The sequence below is a fragment of the Cervus elaphus genome, chromosome 9 (genome assembly GCF_910594005.1).
Source record: "Cervus elaphus chromosome 9, mCerEla1.1, whole genome shotgun sequence".
NCBI lineage: Eukaryota > Metazoa > Chordata > Mammalia > Artiodactyla > Cervidae > Cervus > Cervus elaphus.
The window spans coordinates 12,494,343-12,518,692 of record NC_057823.1 but is presented as its reverse complement, the minus strand read 5'-3'; the positions used below and the strand labels follow the sequence as shown (position 1 = coordinate 12,518,692).

Here is a 24,350-nt window from a genome sequence, read left to right as displayed (position 1 = left end):
CACAAAGTTTATAATTAGAGACACAGATCAACAACAAGTGGAGGAGCACACAGAGAAATGCATTTTTAGTTAAGATAGAAGCAAGGCAGAGATGCACAGCTGGAGAGAAAGGGTGTGGGCATCCCCCCAGTGAGGAGGAGCACACTCAAGTGTCAGTTAAGTGATTTATATGGGTCAGTTCTCTCTGGTCTTTATTTACCTTCAGCCAATTATTTGGCCTCTTTTTCCACCCTGACCTACCCTGGGACTCTCCCTTGGGTGCACCCGCACCCCTCAGCCAAGATGGATCTCAAAGTGAAGGCTTCTGGGAGGAGCAAGACTCTTTATGGCCTGGCGTCATCCCCTGAGTTTTGACCCCCAAATAACGTTCTGAGCATGTGCAGTGTCTCCCCTGTCCTAAAAGCAGGGGTGGGGGAAGGGGGAGGGGGGAGTGGAGCTCCCTTAATCCTTTGCTTTGTCCTCACCATGTCTATACATTAAGGTGTTTACAAGAGGTGAATACTGGCTATTTACCCTGTTTCTGTTGTCACTTCCATTTCAGAGGTCCAACAAGAGGCTGATTGTAAATGCCTTGAACTGGAGCCCACCTGTCTCTTGTCTCAGGAAATGCAAAGAGGAGGCCAGTTGTAAATGTTTAACCTGGAGCCCATCTATGTCCTGCCTCACTTTGACCCTCTGTGGTCTAACTAGTACTGTTAAGGTGCTGTTGAAATAACGTATTAGCAAAAGAGTGATGACATATACTAAAATACGGTTATTAATTTCAAGTTTCATTATAATGTCTGCTTTCACCTAATTTCTTTCCCTTTTCACCTATCCTCATGTCTTGGCTTCATGCAGAAATGCTACTCTTCAAGGACCATTCTCTTCTTGACTTTGTGTAACAATATGTAGATCCTAAACCATTGTCTTATTCTTTAACTACATATGGATATTGTTGCTTGGTTATGAAATTATTTTCTTGAGTGGTCATTAGCTTACAATATTTCCAAAACTCCCTTAAAATCCCCTCTCTATCTTTAACCCTCTAGTGATATTTCTAAACTATTTAATTATCCTACTCTATCCCTAACAAGTGCTCAATTGAGAGAATAAATACATAAATAACACACACATGTACATACTTCATAATTTTGAATGTCTTCTTTTGACTACACAAGTACTTTTATAGTTTCAGATTTTCTCACAGCATCCTTCTTCACAAATTATGCTAATTTTTTTCATATTACCTTTAGAAGTAAGGAGGAATTCCATAGAAGGGCTGGGGAATTCCGTTTGTAAAAAATACCTAAGAAAACAGTAAAATTATCATATGCCTTCTCAAGTTGTATACAAGTGGAAGCAGGCAGTACATACTCTAAACTGTTATATGACTTTCTAAATTCTTCCACTGGTACAGTTTAAATGAGTACAGTTTACTGCTTGTAATTTTGCTTTAATAAATTTATTAGAATTTTAAAAATGTAATGTCCATGCCAAGGTAGGATCTGGAGCAAATATAGCTGAGTCACAGCTGACTGGGATGGGAGATATCTCTTCCAACTGACAAAATTAAGGTTTCATATGTGTGTATTAAGGTAGTCAAATTAAGGTAATTCACATTTAAGAAATTTATTTCCCCTTGCAGATTAGAAGCTTAACCTCAACATATGAAAGTCGTTCAGTGACAGATTCAAGACAGAAGAACAGTACAACTACACACAACATCACGGATGAGCCTTTGAAATACAAGGTGGAGATTCATGCCTGACTAGAGACTCATGAGAAGCTCTGCAGAGATCAGAACAACCTCACACTGTTCCATCTCGTTTGAAAAGAGAGATGCTATATTAAACAATTTTATTTTAGGCAAGTTTGTATGCAGCAATAACTAAATGACGAAATAATCAAACTGGATGAAACTGAGAGCTATAACAATAAACTGATTCTATATATTCCAAGGAACTTGTTCTGATAGTTGAAGATAACATTCATAATCACTCAGTTGTCCAAGTTTGTTTCATATAGCTCCAGGGGGGGTCCCTTTGATGCCCCATGGCGAGGTTGGAAGGACGTGGATGTTTGCACAACACCTACATCCCCAAATCACATACCTGAAGAGAATCTGAGTTTTCTATGTGTCATCCTTTAATAATGAGGATGATACTTAATGGATATTATTGATACTGTTCATTCTCTGCCCCCATTGAGGTCTGACAAAATTATGAATAGATGGAGATATTTTATTAAGAGAAATGGAAAGAATAATAATTACTGAAAGCACTGGAAATTTCTAATCAGGAATAAAAAATAATTTAAAAAAATATCCCACCAGTCCTTCAACTTAAAGAATGTACCTTTCAAACAGATACTCATAGTCCATATTTTAATGAATCTATGAATCATCTGAAAAACATAGATTTTTGAAAAGTAATAAATGCATGACTTTGATATTTTGCTTCATCTTATATACAGTGAAGTCTAAGTTCATATTGTATCAGCCTATTTTTTCATATGTGTCTTTCAGTGTAGATTTCACTTGGAAACATGTAGTATATTATCAGTATTTGCCAGTAATGATGGAAGACACAGTGGACACCAGCTCTATAAGACAGCAAGATCCTAATTAGTAGAAAAATATGCTATGACCAGTGATAACAATCAGTAATTTAAAACTTGTATTATCAAGAAGAGTAGTTAGAACAGGAATATGCACAGAATGATGTTGAGAAAAATTAAAACTACATTCTCAGTTTTCCCCTGTTATAAACTTATTGATAGTTGTGAATGCCAAAAGTAGGGATCTTCCCCCCTAGGGATTGAATAATTCATAACTCTTCTTTTAGTTAAGCAAAAGACAACAATGCTCACTCTAGCCTTACTATTTCATCTGAGGAGAAATTATTCTTAAGAGATCCATGTAGCACCTTGAGATAAATGGGAATTTCCAATGTTTCATATCCAAGACTGGAAATTTGGGAGAGTAGGAAACTTAAAAAGGAGAAATGTTGGATATCAGACATCACAGAGCATAAAAGTGAGTTACATAAATTGTATAAAGTTGAAATCAAAATAAAAATTTCAAGAAAAATAGAAGAGGCATCCTCTATTTCCACAATCTGACCAAACAATGGCAACACTGGGCTCAATGTTTGAGCTCTGCTACTACAGGTACTTCTTAAGATCTATGACAATAGGACCTTTTAAAATCACCTTTCCAAAGAGTTTTCTCAGACCCTTCTTTAAGTCTTTATTCCTCAGACTGTAGATGAAGGGGTTCAGCATGGGTGTGACCACAGTGTACATCACCGAGGCTGTTGCACTTGAGTGTGAGCTGTGAGTACCCGCCAAGCTAAGATAAACACCTAAGCCTGTACAATAAAATATCGAGACAACTAAGAGGTGTGATGCACAGCTGGAAAATGCTTTATACTTCCCCTGAGCAGATGAGATTTTATGTATGGAGGACACTATCTTAGAGTAAGAGTAAACGATACATATAAGGGAACCACCAGCCAGAAACACAGCTTTAAAATACATCTCCAAATTGTTGAGAAAGGTGTCAGAACAGGCAAGTTGGATCATCTGATTGAGTTCACAGAAAAAATGGGGAATTTCTAAGACTGTACAGAAGGACAGTCTCCACATCATTAAACTTTCTAACAAGGAGTTCAGGACGCTGATGACCCAGGACAGCAGCACCATCAGTGCACAGAGCCGGGGGCTCATGATGACCATGTAGTGCAGGGGGTGGCAGATGGCCACAAAGCGGTCATAGGCCATCACGGTCAGGAGGAAGACGTCCAGTCCTATAAAGAGCGTGAAAAACTGCATCTGAATAATGCAGCCTTCGTAGGTTATAACTTTACTCAGTGTCCAAATGTTCTTCAGCATCTTTGGGATGGTGGTGGAGGTAAGGCAGATGTCTACAAAGGACAGGTTGGAGAGAAAGAAGTACATGGGGGTGTGGAGGTGGGAGTCTGAGCTGACGGCCAGGATGATGAGCAGGTTTCCAAACACAGTGATCAGGTACATGGAGAGGAAAAGCCCAAATATGAGGGGCTGCAGTTCAAGTGACTCTGAAAACCCCATAAGAAGAAATTCTGAGCTTCCTGTTTGGTTCCTTGCTGTTACACGGTGGGTATGATTACCAGGAAACAGGTAAATATCGTGACTGATTTCATACAAACTGGCATTATTCACATTTTTTAAATGGGACCATATGTATTTTGTCATGAAGAAGTTAATTTCAGTATTTTGTTCATGGATTTGAATCTTTTTAGGGATTTACCTGTGCCATCTCTAATTAGCAGGTTTTTCCTCAAGATGTCATGTATTCAAGTTTTTAATGAGAAACTCTTTCACGTATTTGAGGAATTTGTCTTGAATTGAGACAAAGACTAGGTACTGTACATGCAATAAATGCAGAGTTCTGAAAAACAAAAATTCCAAGATCCAGTTATGGAGAAGAGAAGCAAATAAAAAACAATAGGAAGTGTGTCCAATGGTTATTGATGCTACGAAGATAAAGCAGATATAATAGACAGAGTCAGGGAAAGGTGTTATTTTTAATTACATGTCCAGGAAGAAACTTCGAACAAGGTGATATTTGAGCAGATTGCAAGGAGGAGAGAGCCAGTGACGTGAGCATAACTGGGAAAGTGTGTACCTGGCAAGGGAAGAGCCAGTGCAAGGGCCTGGAAAGTGCTCATGTAAGATGGTTCAGTCCAGAAAAGGAAGTCATTCTAATGAGGGACATGAGCAGGAGAGTGAGAGAAGAGAGATGGTGTCAGAAGATGTAGAAAAAGGAGAGGGCCTTCCTGCTACTGCTGAAGCTTCAAGACACGGAGTCCCCTTATCAATGTTATGTACTTTCAGAACTTATGAAATTCAATTTTAGAAGACTATATGAAACAAAACTGATACATCCAAAACCAGTCTCTATATATGTATACACACATATATGTTAGTTATAATTTAATATCAGTGTGGGTCATGTTGCAGTGAAATGGGAAAAAAGGGGAGTGAGTTTTTCCTGTCCCTTTCCTAAGAATCAAGCCGATATGGAGAACAGTGAGCAGGCCTGAACATCCTTTAGTTTTTATTTCAACTGTTCCTAATCTGTAGTCTTTAACTGAGTTTGCTTTTCTGCCCCCAAAGTCTGCAGGAACTACATTTTGCATCTTTTATCCTTTTCTGCTGTTGTTGTTCAGTCACTGAGTCATGTCATACTCTCTGCGACCACATGGACAGCAGCACTCCAGGCTTCCCCGTCTAACGCTAACTCTAACCCTGACTATCCTTTGACTCTATGCTAAATACATCCTTTATCTAGTGCTTACCTTTACAGCACTCTCCCCCTTTTGATTCTTTTTACATATCAGAAAGAAGGTCATAGAGTCCCCTGACTGCCAGACTCAATTACTAGGTTACTGATGCCAGCCTATGACTGTTTTTGAAACAATACAAGAGGAAGAAGACAAGATCCTTGCACATTTGTTCCTCATCACCAACCCCTGACTGTGAGCCTTCATCTTATGTAAGCCCCTATGATCTCAGTGAGGGAGCAGTGAGCAGTGGCATGAAGCAAGATCTAAATTCCCTGCCCAGGAATTGAACCTGGGTATCCCGGATGAGAACCAGGAATCCTAGCCACTGTTCACTAAAAAATATAATCACAGCCTGAAAGTAGAGAGTTATTTTATTTGGTGGGAATGTTAAGGACTCAGAGCCAGGGAGATAGAATCTCAGTAACTCTGAGAAAACTGCTCCAAGGAGGCAGGAGTGGAAGTCAGGCTATATACAAGTTTGCAACAAAGGGAGCAGGCATTCTGAACATCAAAGATCAGGTATCAAGTCAAAGAATTTCCCATTTTATGCATGAGAAAATGCAAGCCTCTGGGCTCACTGAATTCATTCCTTTCATGTGCACCTCAGCTATCTGGTGCCAATCCTATTTCCTTGTTCACCTTGCTTCTTGCATTCCCCCTGCTCCTCAGCAATCAACTTGCTGTTGGTGGCATCTGCTGGATCATAGATTGGGGAGATCACAATCACATTTGGAGGCCAGAAATCAATGATGGCTGTGACATGTCTTGTTTATTGATATGGCAGGAGACATTTTCATTTCTCACCACCAAAGCAGCAAGGGTTATAGGCTAGAGGCTGCTTTTCTCTGGATTTTTGCTCCCACTGAAAAATGTGTTTATCAGAGAGGCAGAAACCATAAATGTAGGTACAAAGTTTATTATTAGAGACACAGAACAACAAGTGGGAGCACACATAGAGTAACGGTTTGTTTAGTTGAGGTAGAAGCAAGGCAGAGATGCACACCCAGAGAGAAAGAGTGTCGGTGTCCCCCCAGTGAGAGGGTTAAACACTTATACAAGCCAGTTCTTCTGGGTCTTCATTTTCCTTCAGGCCAATTACCTGCTTTCTTTTTCCACACCCGACCTACCCTGGGTCTCTCACCTGGGGTGCAGGTTCACACACCCCCTCAGCCAAGGTAGATTTTGAAGTTAAGGCTTCTGGGAGGAACAGGACTCATTACGGTCTGACATTATCGTTTGACTTGTGACCCACAAGGAGCCCTTCTGAGCATGTGCAGTGTCTCCCTTGTCCCAAAAAGAGGGAGGAACAGAAATCCCTTCATCCTCTACTCAGACCGAGTTCCGTCTCCCTTTGTCCTTGCCATGGTTACTTCCCTGAGATGTTTACAAGAGACAAAGACTGCCTATTTCTGTTGTTACTTTCATTTTGGAGGGCAAACAGGAGGCTGGTTATAAATTCCTCAACGGGAGGGGTCACCCATCTCTTGTCTCAGGACATGTAAACAGGGGGCTAGTTGTAAACATCTAACCTGGGGCCCTCTGTCTCCTACATCCCCTAGACTCCTCATGGAGAGAGGCACAGTTCTTGAGGCATTAGCCTTCTGTGTTCCCCCTCTGCCAGCTGAGAATTAAAGTCACCTTTCTATTTCCTCCAAACTCTGTCTCCGTATATTTTATTCAGCTTTGGTGAGCAGAGAAAGCCAAGATTTTGGCCTGCAAAAGCCACTAATTCGCTTGTGGATTACCAAAATCTTGGGAATAAAATTAAATGAGAGAAAATCTTTTAAAATACTGAGAGAAAGTAGTACCTGAATTATCACTTCCTCTTACACAAAGACCTGTGTGTGTGCACACGCTCAGTCTCTCAGTCATGTCTGACTCTTTGTGACCCCATGGACTGTAGCCCACCAGGCTCCTCTGTCCATGGGATTCTCCAGACAAGAGCACTGGAGTGGGTTGCCATTCCCCTCTCCAGAGGATCTTCTCCCCCCAGGAAACAAACCCAGGTCACCTGTATTGCAGGAAGATTTTTTTACCGGCTCAGCCACCTGGGAAGCTCCATTAACAGAGACAGAAGGATTCAAATACCCATATGGAAGACAAGATGATTTTCATCAAATGTAAAGATTGCCTTAACACAGAGTTATTTTGGTGCAACTTTTAGAAATAAATCTAATCACCAGAGAAGAAAAGAAACAATGAGGAACAGTAGATATGGAAAGTAGTTGGATATATGCAAAGAGTGATTTAATAACACCAAGTATGCAAAAGAGGGGCTTCCTAGATGTCTCAGCGGTATAGAATCTGCTTGCCAATGCAGGTGATTCAAGAGGCAGGGGTTCAGTTTTGCAAATACTTATATATATATATATATATATATACATATTGATGCTTTTGAACTGTGGTGTTGGAGAAGACTCTCGAGAGTCCCTTGACCTGCAAAGAGAACAAACCAGTCCATCCTAAAGGAGATCAGTCCTGAATATTCATTGGAAGGACTGATGCTGAAGCTGAAGCACCAATACTTTGGCCACCTAATTCGAAGAACTGACTCATTGGAAAAGACCCTGATGCAGGGAAAGATTGAAGGCAGGAGGAGAAGGTGACAACAGAGGATGAGCTGGGTGAATGGCATCACTGACTTGATGGACATGAGTTTGAGCAAGCTCCAGGAGTTGATGATGGACAGGGAAGCCTGGTGGGCTGCAGTCTACAGGGTCACAAAGAGCTGGACAGGACTGAGTGACTAAACCGAATTGATTATAGATACATACATACATACATACATACATACATACAATATGATGGACAGGGAAGCCTGGTGGGCTGCAGTCTACAGGGTCACAAAGAGCTGGACAGGACTGAGTGACTAAACCAAATTGATTATAGATAGATAGATACGTACATACATACATACATACAATAACTAAATGTTAAAGAAAAAAATCGATTAAAAATTCCAATTATTTGAGGATACAAACAAAAAAAGAAATAGGAAAAAAAATTGAATTTGCTATAAAAGCAAAGAACTTAAGCAAGTAGAAAAACAGTCAAATAGAGAATGTAACTAGAAAAGTATTCTACAAATATATTCAGTCTTACAGGTAGAAAAATGATTGCAAACTAAGCCCGTTAACATTCTCATTTTCACACAATATTTTTTTTATTTGAATATTAACTCGAGATATTGTGAAATGCTTGTGTCACGAAAGGTATTTTAAGGTAATGTTTGCCTGCATTCCTTGGATAGGGTCTTAAAAAAAAAAAACCACAACACTGTACTTACGTCACTGCACATGCCTCCACAACACTCTTATCCCCTCTTTCAATTAGTTGCAAATATCCTTGGACATAAGTTTTACTTTAACTGGAATAATTTACACCTCCCATTTCCTCTTCTAATTGAATTTCCATGTCCACTATTGGGGCTTACCAGGTGTCTCAGATGGTAAAGAATTTACCTGCCAATTCAGGAGACACAGGAGACAAGAGTTCCATCCCTGGGTCAGGAAGATTCCCCTGAAGAAGAAAATGGCAACCCACTTCAGTATTCTTGCCTGGAGAATTCCATGGACTGAGGAGTCTGGCAGGCTATAGCTCAAAGAGTTGCAATGACCTTTGCATTGTAGAGTTTAATGTACCCTTTTACTTCTGGCTTCATAAATTAATATATTAAGTTGTTAAGCACAAAAACAACTCCAGTGATCTTAGCTCTGGGTTAGTCTGGACTGCCTCTCAGGTAAACTTAGGTAAAGCTTCTTGCCTTGCATTCCCTTTCACCTTCTCCTGCAGTATTTACTGGACCACTGAACTCAGCTGGGTGGAGTCTCTGAGAGGAAGGTCTCAATATAGATGTCAAATCCTCTTGGACAGTTGATGATGGAGAAAGAAAGTGTGTTTCTAGATGTTACAGTGGGATGGAGTCAAACATGGGTTTGCCAGCAGGAGTTATGACTCCAAAAGCAACAACCACATCCTGGCTAGCCCAAGGTTGCCCAGGCTGAGGGATGCAGCAGAGGATATATTTACTCCTTGTGTCTGCTCATTAGCACATTTCCCTTGTTATCCCCACCTCTAAGTAATTGATTCCCCATAGGACCAGACAGGAAGATTTTCCTGTTTATTCTCTTTGTCCAGGAGACAATGCAACAAGCCAGACAAAACAGTGTTTATTACTCCTTCCATCATCTCATCTGTCCTCCAGAGGAATAAACCTTAAGATCCCAATACCAAATCCCATCCCTGAGTTCACGTTTTCTCCAGAGTCTAAGCTTGAGGCTTCTTTCTTGATTAGTCCATAATTAATTGCATGTGTGCTTACTCAGTCATGGAGAAGGAAATGGCAAGCCACTCCAGTATTCTTGCTGGAAAATCCCTTGGACCGAGGGAGGAGCCTGGTGGTCTACAGTCCATGGCGTCGCAAAGAGTCAGACACGACTGAGCCACTTCACTTCACTTGCTCAGTCATGTCTGACTATTTCCACCCCATGGGCTATAGGCTCTTCTGTCCATGGGATTCTCCAGGCAAGAATACTGGAGTGGGTAGCCTTTCCCTTCTTCAGGGGATCATCCCAACCCAGGGATCAAACTCAGGTCTCCCACATCGCAGGTGGATTCTTTACCAGCTGAGCCACAAGGGAAGCCCAAGAACACTGGAGTGGGTAGCATATCCCTTCTCCAGGGTATCTTCCCAGTCCAAGAATACTGGAGTGGATCTCCAGGGGATCTTCCCGACTCAGGAATCGAAGAGGGGTCTCCTGCATTGCAGGCAGATTCTTTACCAACTGAGCTATCAGGGAAGCCCGCACATTTGTTAGCAGTGCTGTTTATTATCCTGTGGCACATTCAGAAATAATGATATTTAGGCTTGGGGAGATTGCATTTTTCACAATTACATTTTTTATGGTAACTGGACTTATTGTGGTGATTATTTCATAATGTATACTTTTTTTAACAATTGAATCTGCATACTTTGTTATACATCTGAAATAAATATTGTATGTGAAATACAACTTAGTTAAATAGCTCCAAAATACATGAGTTAAAAGAAAATAAAGCTAGGAGAAAAATACAGATACACAATTACAGTTGGAAATGTTTTAGTAATCAATTCTACAAGTACATCAAATCCCCAAATATAATAGATCTCAACAACTCTATCACTCATGTTAATCAAAGTGACATTTATGGAACACTAAACCTAGCATTAACAATATGCAAATCCCTTCCAGAGGCACAAGCAGATTTCACCAAGATAGATATTCTGGGCAATAAATAAGGGATTTTAAATAAATCATTTAAATTATGCTATTTGACCATAAAAAATACATTAGGAATCAATAACAGAAAGATAGACACAAATTGCTTTTGTATCTTGGCTATTGTAAACACTGCTGCTACAAACATTGGGCTGCATGTATCTTTTCAAATTAGTGTTTTCATTTTTTTCTGAATATATTCCCAGGAGGAATTGCTGGGTTTTATGATAGTTCTATTTTTAGTTTTTTTAAGAAACTTCCATACTATTTTCCATAATGGTTGCATTAAGTTACATTCCCACCAACAGTGTACAAGTTTCCCTCTTCCCCACAGCTTTGTCAGTAGTTGTTATTTGTAGACTTTTTGATGATAACCATTCTGAAAGGTGTGATATCTCACTGTGGTTTTGATTTGCATTTCTCTAGTAATTAGCGATGTTGAACATCTTTTCATGGGCATGTTAGCCACCTTTATGTCTTCTATAGAAAAATGCCCATTCAGGTCTTCTGTTCATTTTTTAATTGGATTATTTTTATGATATTGAGTTGTATGAGCTGTATGCAAATTTGGATATCGGCACCTTATTGGTCTTGTCATTTGCAAGTATTTTCTACCATTTAGTAGGCTATTTTTTTTTTTCATTTTATTAATGTTTTGCTTTGCTGTGAGAAAGCTTTAAAATTTAGTTGGTCCATTTGTTTATTTTCGTTTTTAGCTATTTTGCCTTAGGAGACGTATCCAAAAAATATTGCTATAATTTATGTTGGAAGGTGTTCTGTATATGTTCTTTTCTAGGAATTCTATGGTTTCATGCTTACATTTAGGTCTTTAAACAATTTAGAGTTTATTTTTGTATACGGTGTGAGGAAATGTTCTAATCTCTGTTCTTTTACCTGTTGCTGTCCAGTTTTTCTAGAACCACTTGTTGAAGAGACTATCTTTTCTCCACTGTATAGCCTGGCCTCCTTTGTTATAGGTTAATCAGCTATAGGTGCATGGGTTTATTTCTGGGCTCTCTATTCTGTTCCATTGATCTGTGTGTCCTTTTTGGTGCCAGTACAGTGCTCTTTTGATTACTATAGTTTTGTAGTACAGTCAGAAATCTGAGAGGGCTATACACCAGCTTTGCTCTTTTTTCCCCTCAAGACTGCTTTGGCAATTTGGGGTCCTTTGTATTTCTTTGTGGATTTTAAGATTCTTTGTTCTACAGAAAACATTTTAAAAAATCCGTTCACAGACCAATGGACACTTGGGTTGTATTCTTGTCTTGCATATAGTGAGTAATGTTGCAATGAACATGGTTGTACATATCTCTTCAAGAGACTGAATTTAGTCCTTTGGATATAGGCTTTTTAGGGCTTTCCTGATGACTCATATGGAAAAGAACCTGCCTGCAATGCAGGAGAGGTAGGTTCAATCCCTGGGTTGGGAAGATCCCCTGGAGAAGGAAATGGCAACTCACTCCAGTATTCTTACCTGGAGAATTCCATGAACAGAGGAGCCTGGCAGGCTATAGTCCTTGGTGTCACAAAGAGCCAGACAGGACTAAACGACTAACACTTTCAATTTTTTTCACTTTCATCCCAGTTTTATTTTTCATTTTTGAGTAACTTTTATACTTTTTTTTTTTTTTTTTGCATACTGGCTGTACTATAAATTACATTAACACCAATAGTGTGTAACAGTTCACTTTTCTGCACATCCACACCAACACTAACATTCTCATTTTTTTCAGTTCAGTTCAGTCTCTCAGTCATTTCCTTCTCTTTGCGACCCCATGGACTGCAGCATACCGGGCATCCCTGTCCATCACCACCTCCAGGGGCTTGCTCAAACTCACGCCTATAGAGTCAGTGATACTATCCAACCATCTTTTTTTTTTATTTTAATTTTTTTATTGAGGTAATATTTCAATATTTCATTTTATTGCAGTGATATTAGTTTATAGTATTATAAATGTTTAATGTTGCAACATTAGATTTTGAATTATCTGTACACACTGGTGTGCTCACCACCAACATTTATTTTGTTTTCATCTGTTAATATTATTCACCTTCTTTATTCATTTTGTCCTCCATCCATCACACTTTCCCTCAGGTAACCACTACTGTGTTTTCTTTATCGATATGTACATTTTTGTTTTGTTTGTGAATTGATATTTTTTATATTCCACATGTATGTGAAATTATATAGTATTTGTCTTTTGCTGTCATTTCTTTCACTTAGCATAATACCCTCAAGATCTTTCCATATTGTTGCAAATGCTAAAGTTTCACTCTTCTTTACCTAAGTAGTATTTCAACTGTATGCTGTGTTTATATATGCACACATACATATCCATTATCCATTATATATATATCCTTTATCCATATAGCCTTTATTCATTCTTCTGTTGATGAGTACTTAGGCTGTATCTATATCTTGGCTATCATAAATATGCACTCATGATCATAGTGATGCATATTAATTAGTATTTTCATTTGCTTGGAAAAGGGCCTTCTCTGGTGACTCAGTGGTAAACAGTCTGCCTGCCAATGCAGGAGACACAGGAGATGGGGGTTCAATCCCCGAGTCAGGAATATCCCCTAGAGAACAAAATGGCAGCCCACTCAATTATTCTTGCCTGGAAAACCCCATGGACAGAGGAGCCTGGGGGGCTACAGTCTGTGAAGTTGCAAAGAGTTGGACACAACTGAGCACACCTGCACCTTTTACTTGGACAGATACTCAGGAATGAAATTCCTGGATCATGGATTAGTTCTAAAACTCTGGAGGAACCTCCATACTGTTCTCCATAGTGATTACACCAACTTACATTCCCACCACTAGTGTAAGAGAGTTCCATTTTCTCCACATTTTCACCAGCATTGTTGGTTCTTATGTATTGATAATAAACATTCTGACAGATGTAAGTGAGAATCTCATTGTGGTTTTTACTTTTTAGTTTCTCTGTTCATTTTTTGGTTGTTGTTCTTTTCACACAGGACTTCTTTCCTATCAATCCCAAAGCTTTTTTTAAAATTTTATTTTTATTATAGGATAATTGCTTTACAATATTGTGATGGCTTTTGTCATACAACAACATGAAATGATCATAGATATACATATGACCCCTCCCTCTTATATCCTCCCTCCCACCTTCCTCCCTGTCTTACCATTCTATGTTGTCACAGAGCACCAGCTTTGGGTTCCCTGAGTCATCCAGCAAACTCCCACTGGCTACCTATTTTACATATGGTAATGTATATATTTCAATGCTCTTCTCTCCTGATTTGAATTTCCCTAAAAATTAATAATGTTGATCTGCCATGAGTCTTCTTTTGAAAAAATATTGTTCGTTGTTCTGCTCATGTTTCATTTTTTTTTCTTTTTCCTTTATATGATATTGAGTTGTATGAACTGATTATGTATTTTGGATATTAACTTTTTGTCAGTTGGTTTTTGTAACTACGTACCCTATTCTGTAGCTTATCTTTTGGCTCAGTAGATGGTTTCATTTTCTGTTTATGTATTTAATTTGGTCTCATTTGCTTATTTTTTTGCATCTATTTCTTTTGCTTTAGAGCAAAGTTCCAAAAAACATTACCATGGTTTATGTCGAAGAGTATTCTGCCTACTTTCTCTTCTAAGAGTTTTATGGTTTCAGGCCTTGCACTGGGGTTTAAAAATCTCATTTTTACACATTAGGTGAGAAACCTCTAAGGTGCTAAGATCTAAACATAACTTTTGTATCTAAGAAGCATTTTCTGATGAGGGATGGATAGACATTAGCTAGTAACAGAAAGCTGAAACGGCTCGTTGTTTTGGCAAAATTGTCATGAATCCAAGTAATGTACAACCCAAGGGTTTGTATTTTTAAAAACCAAACAGAGTTAACATTTCTTGAAGATATGAACTATAGTTTATAAGAGATATCAGGTATGACCTAAATCAAATCCCTTATGACTATACAGTGGAACTGAGAAATAGGTTTAAGGGACTGGATCTGATAGACAGAGTGCCTGATCAACTATGGGAGGAGGTTTGTGACATTGTACAGAAGACATGGATCAAGACCATCCCCATGGAAAAAAATGTAAAAAGGCAAAATGGTTGTCTGAGGAGGCCTTATAAATAGCTGTGAGAAGAAGAGAAGTGAAAAGCAAAGGAGAAAAGGAAAGATATTCCCATTTGAATGCAGAGTTCCAAAGAATAGCCAGGAGAGATAAGAAAGCCTTCTTCAGTGATCAATGCAAAGAAATAGAGGAAAACAACAGAATGGGAAAGACTAGAGATCTCTTCAAGAAAATTAGAGATACCAAGGGAACATTTCATGCAGATGGATTTGATAAAGGACAAAAATGATATGGACCTAGCAGAAGATATTAAGAAGAGGTGGCAAGAATACACAGAAGAACTGTACAAAAAAGATCTTCACGACCCAGATAATCACGATGATGTGATCACTAATCTAGAGCCAGAAATCCTGGAATGTGAAGTCAAGTGGGCCTTAGAAAGCATCACTACGAACAAAGCTAGTGGAGGTGATGGAATTCCAGTTGAGCTATTTCAAATCCTGAAATTGATGCTGTGAAAGTTCTGCACTCAATATGCCAGCAAATTTGAAAAACTCAGCAGTGGCCACAGGACTGGAAAAGGTGAGTTTTCATTCCAACCCCAAAGAAAGACAATACCAAAGAATGCTCAAACTACAGCACAATTGCACTCATCTCACATGATAGTAAAATAATGCTCAAAATTCTCCAAGCCAGGCTTCAGCAATAGGTGAACTGTGAACTTCCAGATGTTCAAGCTGGATTTAGAAAAGGCAGAAGAACCAGAGATCAAATTGCCAACATCCACTGGATCATTGAATAAGCAAGAGAGTTCCAGAAAAAAAAAAATCTATTTCTGGTTTATTGAGTATGCCAAAGCCTTTGACTGTATGGATCACAATAAACTGTGGAAAATTCTGAAAGAGATGGTGGTACCCGAGCACCTGACCCATCTCTTGAGAAACCTATATGCAGGTCAGGAAGCAACAGTTAGAACTGGACATGGAACAACAGACTGGTTCCAAATAGGAAAAGAAGTACATCAAGGCTGTATATTGTCATCCTGCTTATTTAATTTATATGCAGAGTACATTATGAGAAATGCTGGGCTGGAAGAAGCACAAGCTGGAATCAAGATTGCCAGGAGAAATAACAATAACCTCAGATATGCAGATGACACCACCTTTATGGCAGAAAGTGAAGAGGAACTAAAAACTCTCTTGATGAAAGTGAAAGAAGAGAGTGAAAAAGCTGGCTTAAAGCTCAACATTCAGAAAACTTAAGATCATGGCATCTGGTCCGACTACTTCATGGGAAATAGATGGGAAACAGTGTCAGACTTTATTTTTGTGGGCTCCAAAATCACTGCAGATGGTGATGGCAGCCATGAAATTAAAAGATGCTTACTCCTTGGAAGGAACGTTATGATCAAACTAGATAGCGTATTAAAAAGCAGAGACATTACTTTGCCAACAAAAGTCCATCTAGTCAAGGCTATGGTTTTTCCAGTGGTCATGTCTGGATGTGAGAGTTGGACTGTGAAGAAAGTTGAGCACCGAAAAATCGATGTTTTTGAACTGTGGTGTTGGAGAAGGCCCTTGAGAGTCCCTTGGGCTGCAAGGAGATACAACAAGCCCATCTTAAAGGACAATAGTCCTGGGTGTTCATTGGAAGGAATGATGCTAAAGCTGAAACTCCAATAGTTTGGCCACCTCATGTGAAGAGTTGACTCATTGGAAAAGACCCTGATGCTGGGAGGGATTGGGGCAGGAGGAGAAGGGGACGACAGAGGATGAGATGGCTGGATGGCATCACCGACTCGATGGAAATGAGTTTGAGTAAACTTGGGGAATTGGTGATGGACAAGGAGGCCTGGCGTGCTGTGATTCATGGGGTCGCAAAGAGTGGGACACGACTGAGCGACTGAACTGAACTGAGAGATATGGACTGTGATCTACTAAAGGCAATGTTTTGATTAGGGACTTTATCAAAGGGGTATCCTCAGTCTTAGATCCTGGAGAAAACTTGAACTCAGAGTTGGGAGAAGTGCTGAGATCTTAAGGATTACAATGCCTGAAGACAGTAGAGATCATGGAGAGTGATTAATAATCACTGAGTCTATCCAGCTCACAACATTGTGTCCTAGACAGGGAGAATGAGTAGAATATTTTTTCTGTTCAGACCAGTGTCTCTCAGGGACAATTATTGAAGGTGGTGGTAAAAAGAGGTAATAATTTTTTTCTTCTGTTGTGTCCCTCAACTTGTACAACCTTGGACTGAACGGTATGTGGTTATTCATAACTCAGTGCAAGACAAATGTTTGACAACACTCTGCTGTCTTGTCTGGGAGTACAGCTTCTATCTCTATCATCAACCATCCAAGACAGATTTGCACATCATTGTAGAGGCCTCCCCCTCAGAGACTCCACCCAAATAAATCCAAGAACCCAGTAAATACTGCAGAAGAAGCTTAAAGGGAGTGGCAGTCATAACATTTACCTGAGTTCACATGACAGCCAATCCAGACTAGCCTGGAGCTAAGATCACTGCATTAGTTTGTTCACTTGAGTATTTATGATGATGATGACAAAGATATAAGTAATATTGGACTCAGTAACGTAAAGGACAAAGTCAACCATTAAATGATGAAAATGGAAGTTTGATTTGAAAAGAGAATAGGAGGTGAAAAGTGCTTCCACTAAAAATAGAAGCTAAATCCAAGAACCTATGTGATTAACTGGAATAAAGTAGGGCATTAACAATAGAGGGATGTATAGTGGTATAAGGACACATTTGAAAATACAGAGCATATTTGACTGTGATGACAAATATCCAGACCAAGGAATGCTGACAATTTTTCATGTGAGCAGCTCATGAGTCAAAGAGTTCACAGCATCTTTCCTCTTTTAGTATTCAAATAAAAATGTATTTATTATATGAAAAGGGGTGTGCTAATGAGCTTACTTTGCAATTATTCCATTTCCTGTAGGACTGACTATATTTGTAGATCAATTAGACAGCTACTTTCTCTATGGAAAACTGTCTGTTCAAGTCCTTTTCTTTTGTATTTCTGGTTTACTTCATTCAAGCAAAGAATTGGATTTTTCTTTATCATATGCTATTTAGAATCAGTTTTCAGGTATTCATTCCAATCTCAAAGAAAGGAAATGTCAAAGAATGTTCAAAATACCACACAACTGCACTCACTTCACATGTTAGCAAAGCACTGCTCAAAATTCTCCAAGCCAGGCTTCAATAGGACATGAACAGTGAATTTCCAGATGTGCAACCTGTATTTAGAAAAGGCAGAGGATCCAGAGATCAAATTGCCAACATCTGTTGGATCATTGAAAAATAAGAGTACCAGAAAAACATCTCCTTCTGCTTTATTGATTACGTCAAAGCCTTTGACTGTCTAGATCAAACAAAGTGTGGAAAATTAGTCAAGAGATGGGAATACCAGCCCACCTTACCTGCCTCCTGAGAAATCTGTATACAGATCAAGAAGCAACAGTTAGAACCAGATATGGAACAACTGACTGGTTCAAAATTGGGAAACGAATTCATCATGGCTGTATATTGTCACCCTGCTTATTTAATTTATATGCAGAGTACATCATGAGAAACCCTGGGCTGGAAGAAGCACAAGCTGGAATCAAGATTGCCAGGAGAAATATCAATAACTTCAGATATGAAGATGACACCACCCTTATGGCAGAAAGTGAAGAGGAACTAAGAAGCCTCTTGATGAAAGTGAAAAAGGAGAGTGGAAAAGTTGGCTTAAAGCTCAACGTTCAGAAAACTAAGATCATGGCATCTGGCCCCATCATTTCGTGACAAATAGATGGGGAAACAGTGGGAACAGTGGCAGACTTTATTTTTGGGGCTCCAAAATCACTGCAGGTGATATAGATTATTTTATATTAACCTATAAATTAAAATATGCTTGCTCCTTGGAAGAAAAGCAATGACCAATCTGGACAGCATATTAAAAAACAGAGACATTACTTTGCCAACAATGGTCCATCTAGTCAAGGCAATGTTTTTTCCAGTAGTCATGTATGGATGTGAGCGTTGGACTATAAAGAAAGCTGAGCACTGAAGAATTGATGCTTTTGAACTGTGGTGTTGGTGAAGACTCTTGAGAGTCCCTTGGCCTACAAGGAGATCTAACCAGTCCATCCTAAAGGAAATCAATTCTGAATATTCATTGAAAGGGCTGATGCTGAAGCTGAAACTCCAATACTTTGGCCATCTGATGTGAAGAAGTGACTCTCAAAAGATCCTAATGCAGGGAAAGATTGAAGGAAGGAAGAGAAGGGTAAGACAGAGGATGAGACAGTTGAATGGCATCACTCACTCAAAGGACATGAATTTGAGCAAGCTCTTTCTCCTTTTCCTTTAGCTTCTTTTCTTTTCTCAGCTATTTGTAAGGCCTCCTCAGACAACCATACCTTCTAGGTCTAGCCATATTGTTCCAAATGGTAAGATTTCACTGTTTTATACCTAAGTAGCATTCTATTGTATAGAACACATCATCTTTGTCCATTCTTCTGCCAATGAACACTTTGGTTGAAACCATATGTTGATTATCTTAACTATGTGGCAATGGATATAGCAATACATGTTATTTAGTGTTTTTACATCTTTTGGATAAATACTCAGAAGTGGAATTGCTTAATCATAGCATAGTTCTAATTCTAGTTTTGGAGGAACTTCTGTACTATTTTTTATAGTGGCTGCACCAATTTACTTTCCTACCAACAGTGTACAGGGTTTCCTTTTCTTGAGATCCTCTTCAAAATTCATTAATTGTAGACTCTTTGATAATAGCTATCCCCACAAGTGCAAGGTGACATCTCATGCTTTTTTGGTTTGCATTTCTGTAGGAATTAGTGATACTGATCAACCTGCCATGTGTTGGTTATCCATCTGTATGTTTTCTTTAGGGAAAAAAAATGTCTATTCAGGTATTTTGATCATTTTTTATTGAGTTGTTTATTTTTTTATATTGAGTTGTATAGGCTGTTTATATATTTTGTATTTTGATCCCTGCTAGTGATATAATTTGCAAATATTTTATCCCATTACATAGATGTCTTTTCATTTCTTAGATGGTTTCCTTTACTGTGAAAAATCTTTTCAATTTAATTAAGTTCCATTTGTTTATTTTTGCTTTTATTTCCTTAACCAAAAGACAGAGATCCTAAACAATATTGCAATGATTTATGTAAAAAATGTACTGTCCATGTCCTCACTACTCAGAATTTTATGACTCAGGTCTTACATTAAGTCCATAATCCATCTTGAATTTTTTCTTCATATGTGGTGTGAGAAAATGTTCTAAGCTCATTGTTTTACACGTGGCTGTTTAGTTTTCACCAGCTTCCCAAGTGGCTCAATGGCAAAGAATCTGCCCACCAGTACAGGAGACACAGATTCTATCCTTGAGTCAGGAAGATCCCCCGGAGAAGGAAATGGCAATCCACTCCAGTATTCTTGCCTGGGAAATCCCACCTGCAGGGAAGCCTGGAGGGCTCGTCCACGAGGCTGTAAAGAGCTGCACAGGACTGAGCACAAATGCCCATTCAGTTATGGCAGTGCACCTTGTTGAAGGGACTGATCTTTTCTCCACGGTGCATGCCTGCCTCCTCCCTTGTCATAGATTGATTGGTTACAAATGTTTGGGTTTATTGCTGGGGTCTCTATTCTCATCTATTGATTCATGAGTCAGTTTTTGTGCCAGTACTATGCAGTTCTGATCATCATGTCTTGGTGTTGAGAGTACAGTCTGAAGTCTGGGATCCTCATGACTCCAGCTTTGTTGTCATTGTCATTTCCCCAGGATCGCTTTGACAGTTCTGGGTCTCTTGTAGTTTCATGTGAATTTTAGGATTTTGTTCTACTTCTGGGAAAATTATCATGAGTATTTTAATTCAGAGTGCATCAAATCTATAGATTGTTTTTGGTTGCATGGCCATTTTAAGAGTATTCTTCCACTCCAAAAGCACAGGAATGTCTTTTCATTTCTTTCTATTGTCTTTGATTTTCTTCATCAATGTTTTATACATTTTTGAATACAGATCTTCACCTCATTGGTTAAGGTTATTTCTAGACATATTTTATGTGATTTTAACTATATATATATATATATATATATATATATATATATATATATATATATTACCTTTCTCCTTCTTATAGTTGATTATTAGTGTATAGGGAGCTATAGATTTCTGTATATTAATATTTTATCTTGCAACTTTTCTGATTTCACTTAATCATTCTAATACACTTTTGGTGGAGACTTCGGGTTTTTCTATTTAAAGTATCTTGCCTTCTACATCATGGCTTTATGAAAGACTCCTTTTGTCTTTCCCCTTCAATCAACAGCCAAGAAAACTTCCACCACACAAGAAAGGTGCCTCTGCACAACCTACCAGGTTATCAGATAACTCCACAAACCTGTACTTTTAAGGTGGGGACATACAGGAGAAGCCAACTACCTACAAGATGGTGATAGAGTCTGTGACTCAGGATTTCTCAGACCCATTAGAGAAGCCTTCATCCCTGGGACCCGGGCAGTATACCGGTAATGGTGGCAGCAAGCAAGGTACCAGCAATTCTGAAACATGTGTTAGGTTCCTTGGTACCAGAAATTCTGAAACATGTGTTAGGTTCCTTGGTACCATGGGCTGAAGGTAACTATGAGGAAAGAGGAAAATAGCATGACTGATTTTTACACAATTAGATATCACTCACATTGTTGAAGGGCTGCCATTTACATAATATTAATTTCAAAAATTTGTTCATGAATTCAATCCCCTTGGTGGAATTTCTTATATCATCTTTAATTAGCAAGCTTGTTCGACTTTCAGCATTTTCCCTGGCAAGTCAGATATTTCTCATATTTAGGGAGAAATTCTTTCATTTTTTCAGGGCATTTAAATTGTGTGCCAACAATGTTCCAGGTGCTGTCTAGGCAATGAGTATAGGGTGCTGAAAAATAAAAGCTCTGACTATCCATCTACAGAGAAAAATCCAGAGAATTATAAAAAAAAAAAAGTTATGTATAGCTTCTTGGATCGTGACAGATGCTATGAAGAAAATGAAAGCAGGTATAACAGAATGAGTAAAGAGGGGTGCTATTTTTTATGGATGTTCATGATAAGACTTGAAAACTTGAAAATCAAGGTGACATTTCCATGAACACATCAGATGAAATGTGTGCCAGGTAGGGAGAACAGCTGTGTAAAGGAGGTACTTCTTTAAGATGTTCAGTATGGGAAAGGTAATGGGCAGGAGGGAGAGTGAGGACAGATGATGTCATAGGATGCTGAGGAGGAAGGTGGCCTCCCCACTGCTGCTGAACCATCAAATATTAAGGAGTCCTTTATATACATTATGTATTTTTAGAACCTTAGGAAATTGTTGCAAAGTTGGCTTGTAAGTACTAATGAATCCCTTCTGTCAGTTGAGTTTAGAACTCTGTTATAAGATTCACCTTGGAATGTATGTGCTCAGAACTCCTGCTTAGAGAACTTAACACACTTCACAAGGCATGAAAACACACACACACTGTAGAACCTTCCTTCCTAGGCTGTGTAACTTCCATGTCGTTTTCACCCCTAACTACCCTTATTAAGTTAAATGTTGATATAACTCAAGATGATCATGGCAAATTACCTAGAAATGTCACTCAGAAATTCCAGATTGTAAATTTTCCAACATTCCCAGATAGTTCAGTGGGTAACGAATTTGCCTGCAATGCAGGGGACACAAGAGACGCAAGTTCGATCCGTGGGTCAGGAAGATCCCCTGGAGAAGGGAATGGCGACTCACGCCAGTATTCTTGCCTGGAGAATCCCATGGACAGAGGATCCTGGTGGCCTACAGTCCATAGGGTTGCAAGGAGTTAGACACAACTGAAATGACAGAGCACAGTACCAATAAACTTGGAGCTCTGCTTTGGTATAGCCATTTGATGCTTCATATTAAACTTCTGTTGAACATTTATTACATAAACTCATGTTGTTGTTCAGTCAATAAGTCATGTCTGATTCTTTCCATGGACTGCAACACATCAGGCCTCCCTGTCCTTCACTATCTCCTGGAGTTTGCTCGCATTCATGCCCATTGAGTCTGTGATGCTATATGTTTGTATATATATATATTTAGATATATATAGCACACATAATATATTATACATTAATATAATATATAATATAATATATTAATATAATATAATTAATAGTGGAATATAATATATAATAGAATATACATAATATAATATATTATATACAATAACATAGTATATAATATATTATATATTAATGTATATATATATACACACATATATATATATATACACATATTATTTTCTTTCTCAAAGCCGAAATTTAAGATATATATATATATATGTGCACTTCCTTAGTGGTCCAGTGGTTAAGAATCTGGCTGTCAATGCAGGCGTCACAGGTTCGATCCCTGTTCCAGGAAGATTCCACATGCCGCCAGATAACTAAGCCCATGCATCACAACTACTGAGTCAGAGTTCCCTGGAGCCCGTGCTCCCCCAAACAGAAACCACCACAATAAGCAGCCTGCACACTGCAACTAGAAAGTGGACCCTGCTCGCCCCAACTAGAGAAAAGCCCACACATCAATGAAGACCCAGCACAGGCAAAAATAAATAAATAAATAAAACTGAAAAATGATGTATGTATACATTGGGAGAGAGAGAGAGAGGGGAATTGGACATAAGAGAAAAGAAGGATCTCATAAGCTCAAATGGTCCCTGACAGACTGTAGTAAAGAAAGCCTTCATTGGTTCTGGTGACATTTCATGTGCTATTATACTCCCTTGATGCCCAGGAAAAATGATATAAAAGAATACACTTACCCAAAAGATAAAGTAGTGATGTCTTTATGCTTTAAAACACTTGCAGATTATACCACTCAAGATAAAAATGAGCAAAGGCAAAAAAACAAAACAACAACAACAACACTTTATAAAAGGATGTTTATAAAGTACAGTACATAATGTAAAATGAATGTTGACCACTTTTAATGTGCTATCCTGTGCTAAGTTGCTTTAATCATCTCTGACTCTTTGCAAACCCATGAACCGTAGCCCACTAGGCTCCTCTGTCCATGGGATTCTCCAGACAAGAATACTGGAGTGGGTTGCCATTTCCTCCTCCAGGGGATCTTCCTGACCCAGGGATCGAACCCACAACTCATGTCTCCCACATTGGCATGCAGGTTCTTTACCACTAGCGTCACCTGGAAAGCCCATCTTTAAGATGAGGCCACAAAACCTCTTTTTCCAGTGTCTGTTTTATATTTTTTGGTTTAGTTGTTTTTCTGTGGTCCAATAGCAGACTAGGCAATCCTCTTTCTCTCTTTTCATAAGTGGCCCCTTCTCTTTGCTACTCTTGGGTTTTCATCATTTTTCTCTTAATTCTTTGTTCGTAGTTTGCCCAACCGTCAGTGACCTCCACAGACCATACACATACAATATACATGTCATGATGATTCCAACCTTCTCTCTGAGAAACATTCTTCGTATTAGTTATCTGAGACATTGTGTTATTCATACATCTACTTCACTGTACTCATCTTCTCAATGAACACAGATTCCAAGCAGATAAAGACTTCACCTTTTATGTTCAAGTTTGTATTTTAACCGTGTGTGAATACATATGTTCAATATAAAGAGTCAGACATGACTGAGCAACTAAACTGA

At 38.8% G+C, this 24,350-nt stretch overlaps 1 protein-coding gene across 1 annotated transcript; it reads right to left on the bottom strand.

Annotated features, from left to right (window-relative positions):
• Positions 1-3,144: 3,144 nt before the first annotated feature.
• Positions 3,145-4,215, bottom strand: LOC122699880 (olfactory receptor 7A17-like). The gene has a single exon (XM_043912311.1). The coding sequence runs from the start codon at positions 4,213-4,215 to the stop codon at positions 3,145-3,147; it is 1,071 nt and encodes a 356-aa protein (XP_043768246.1).
• Positions 4,216-24,350: the final 20,135 nt, after the last annotated feature.

What these genes read in the sequence shown, in the direction of transcription:
- LOC122699880 (XM_043912311.1), bottom strand. Translation starts at nt 4,215, where the DNA reads ATGACAAAATACATATGGTCCCATTTAAAAAATGTGAATAATGCCAGT.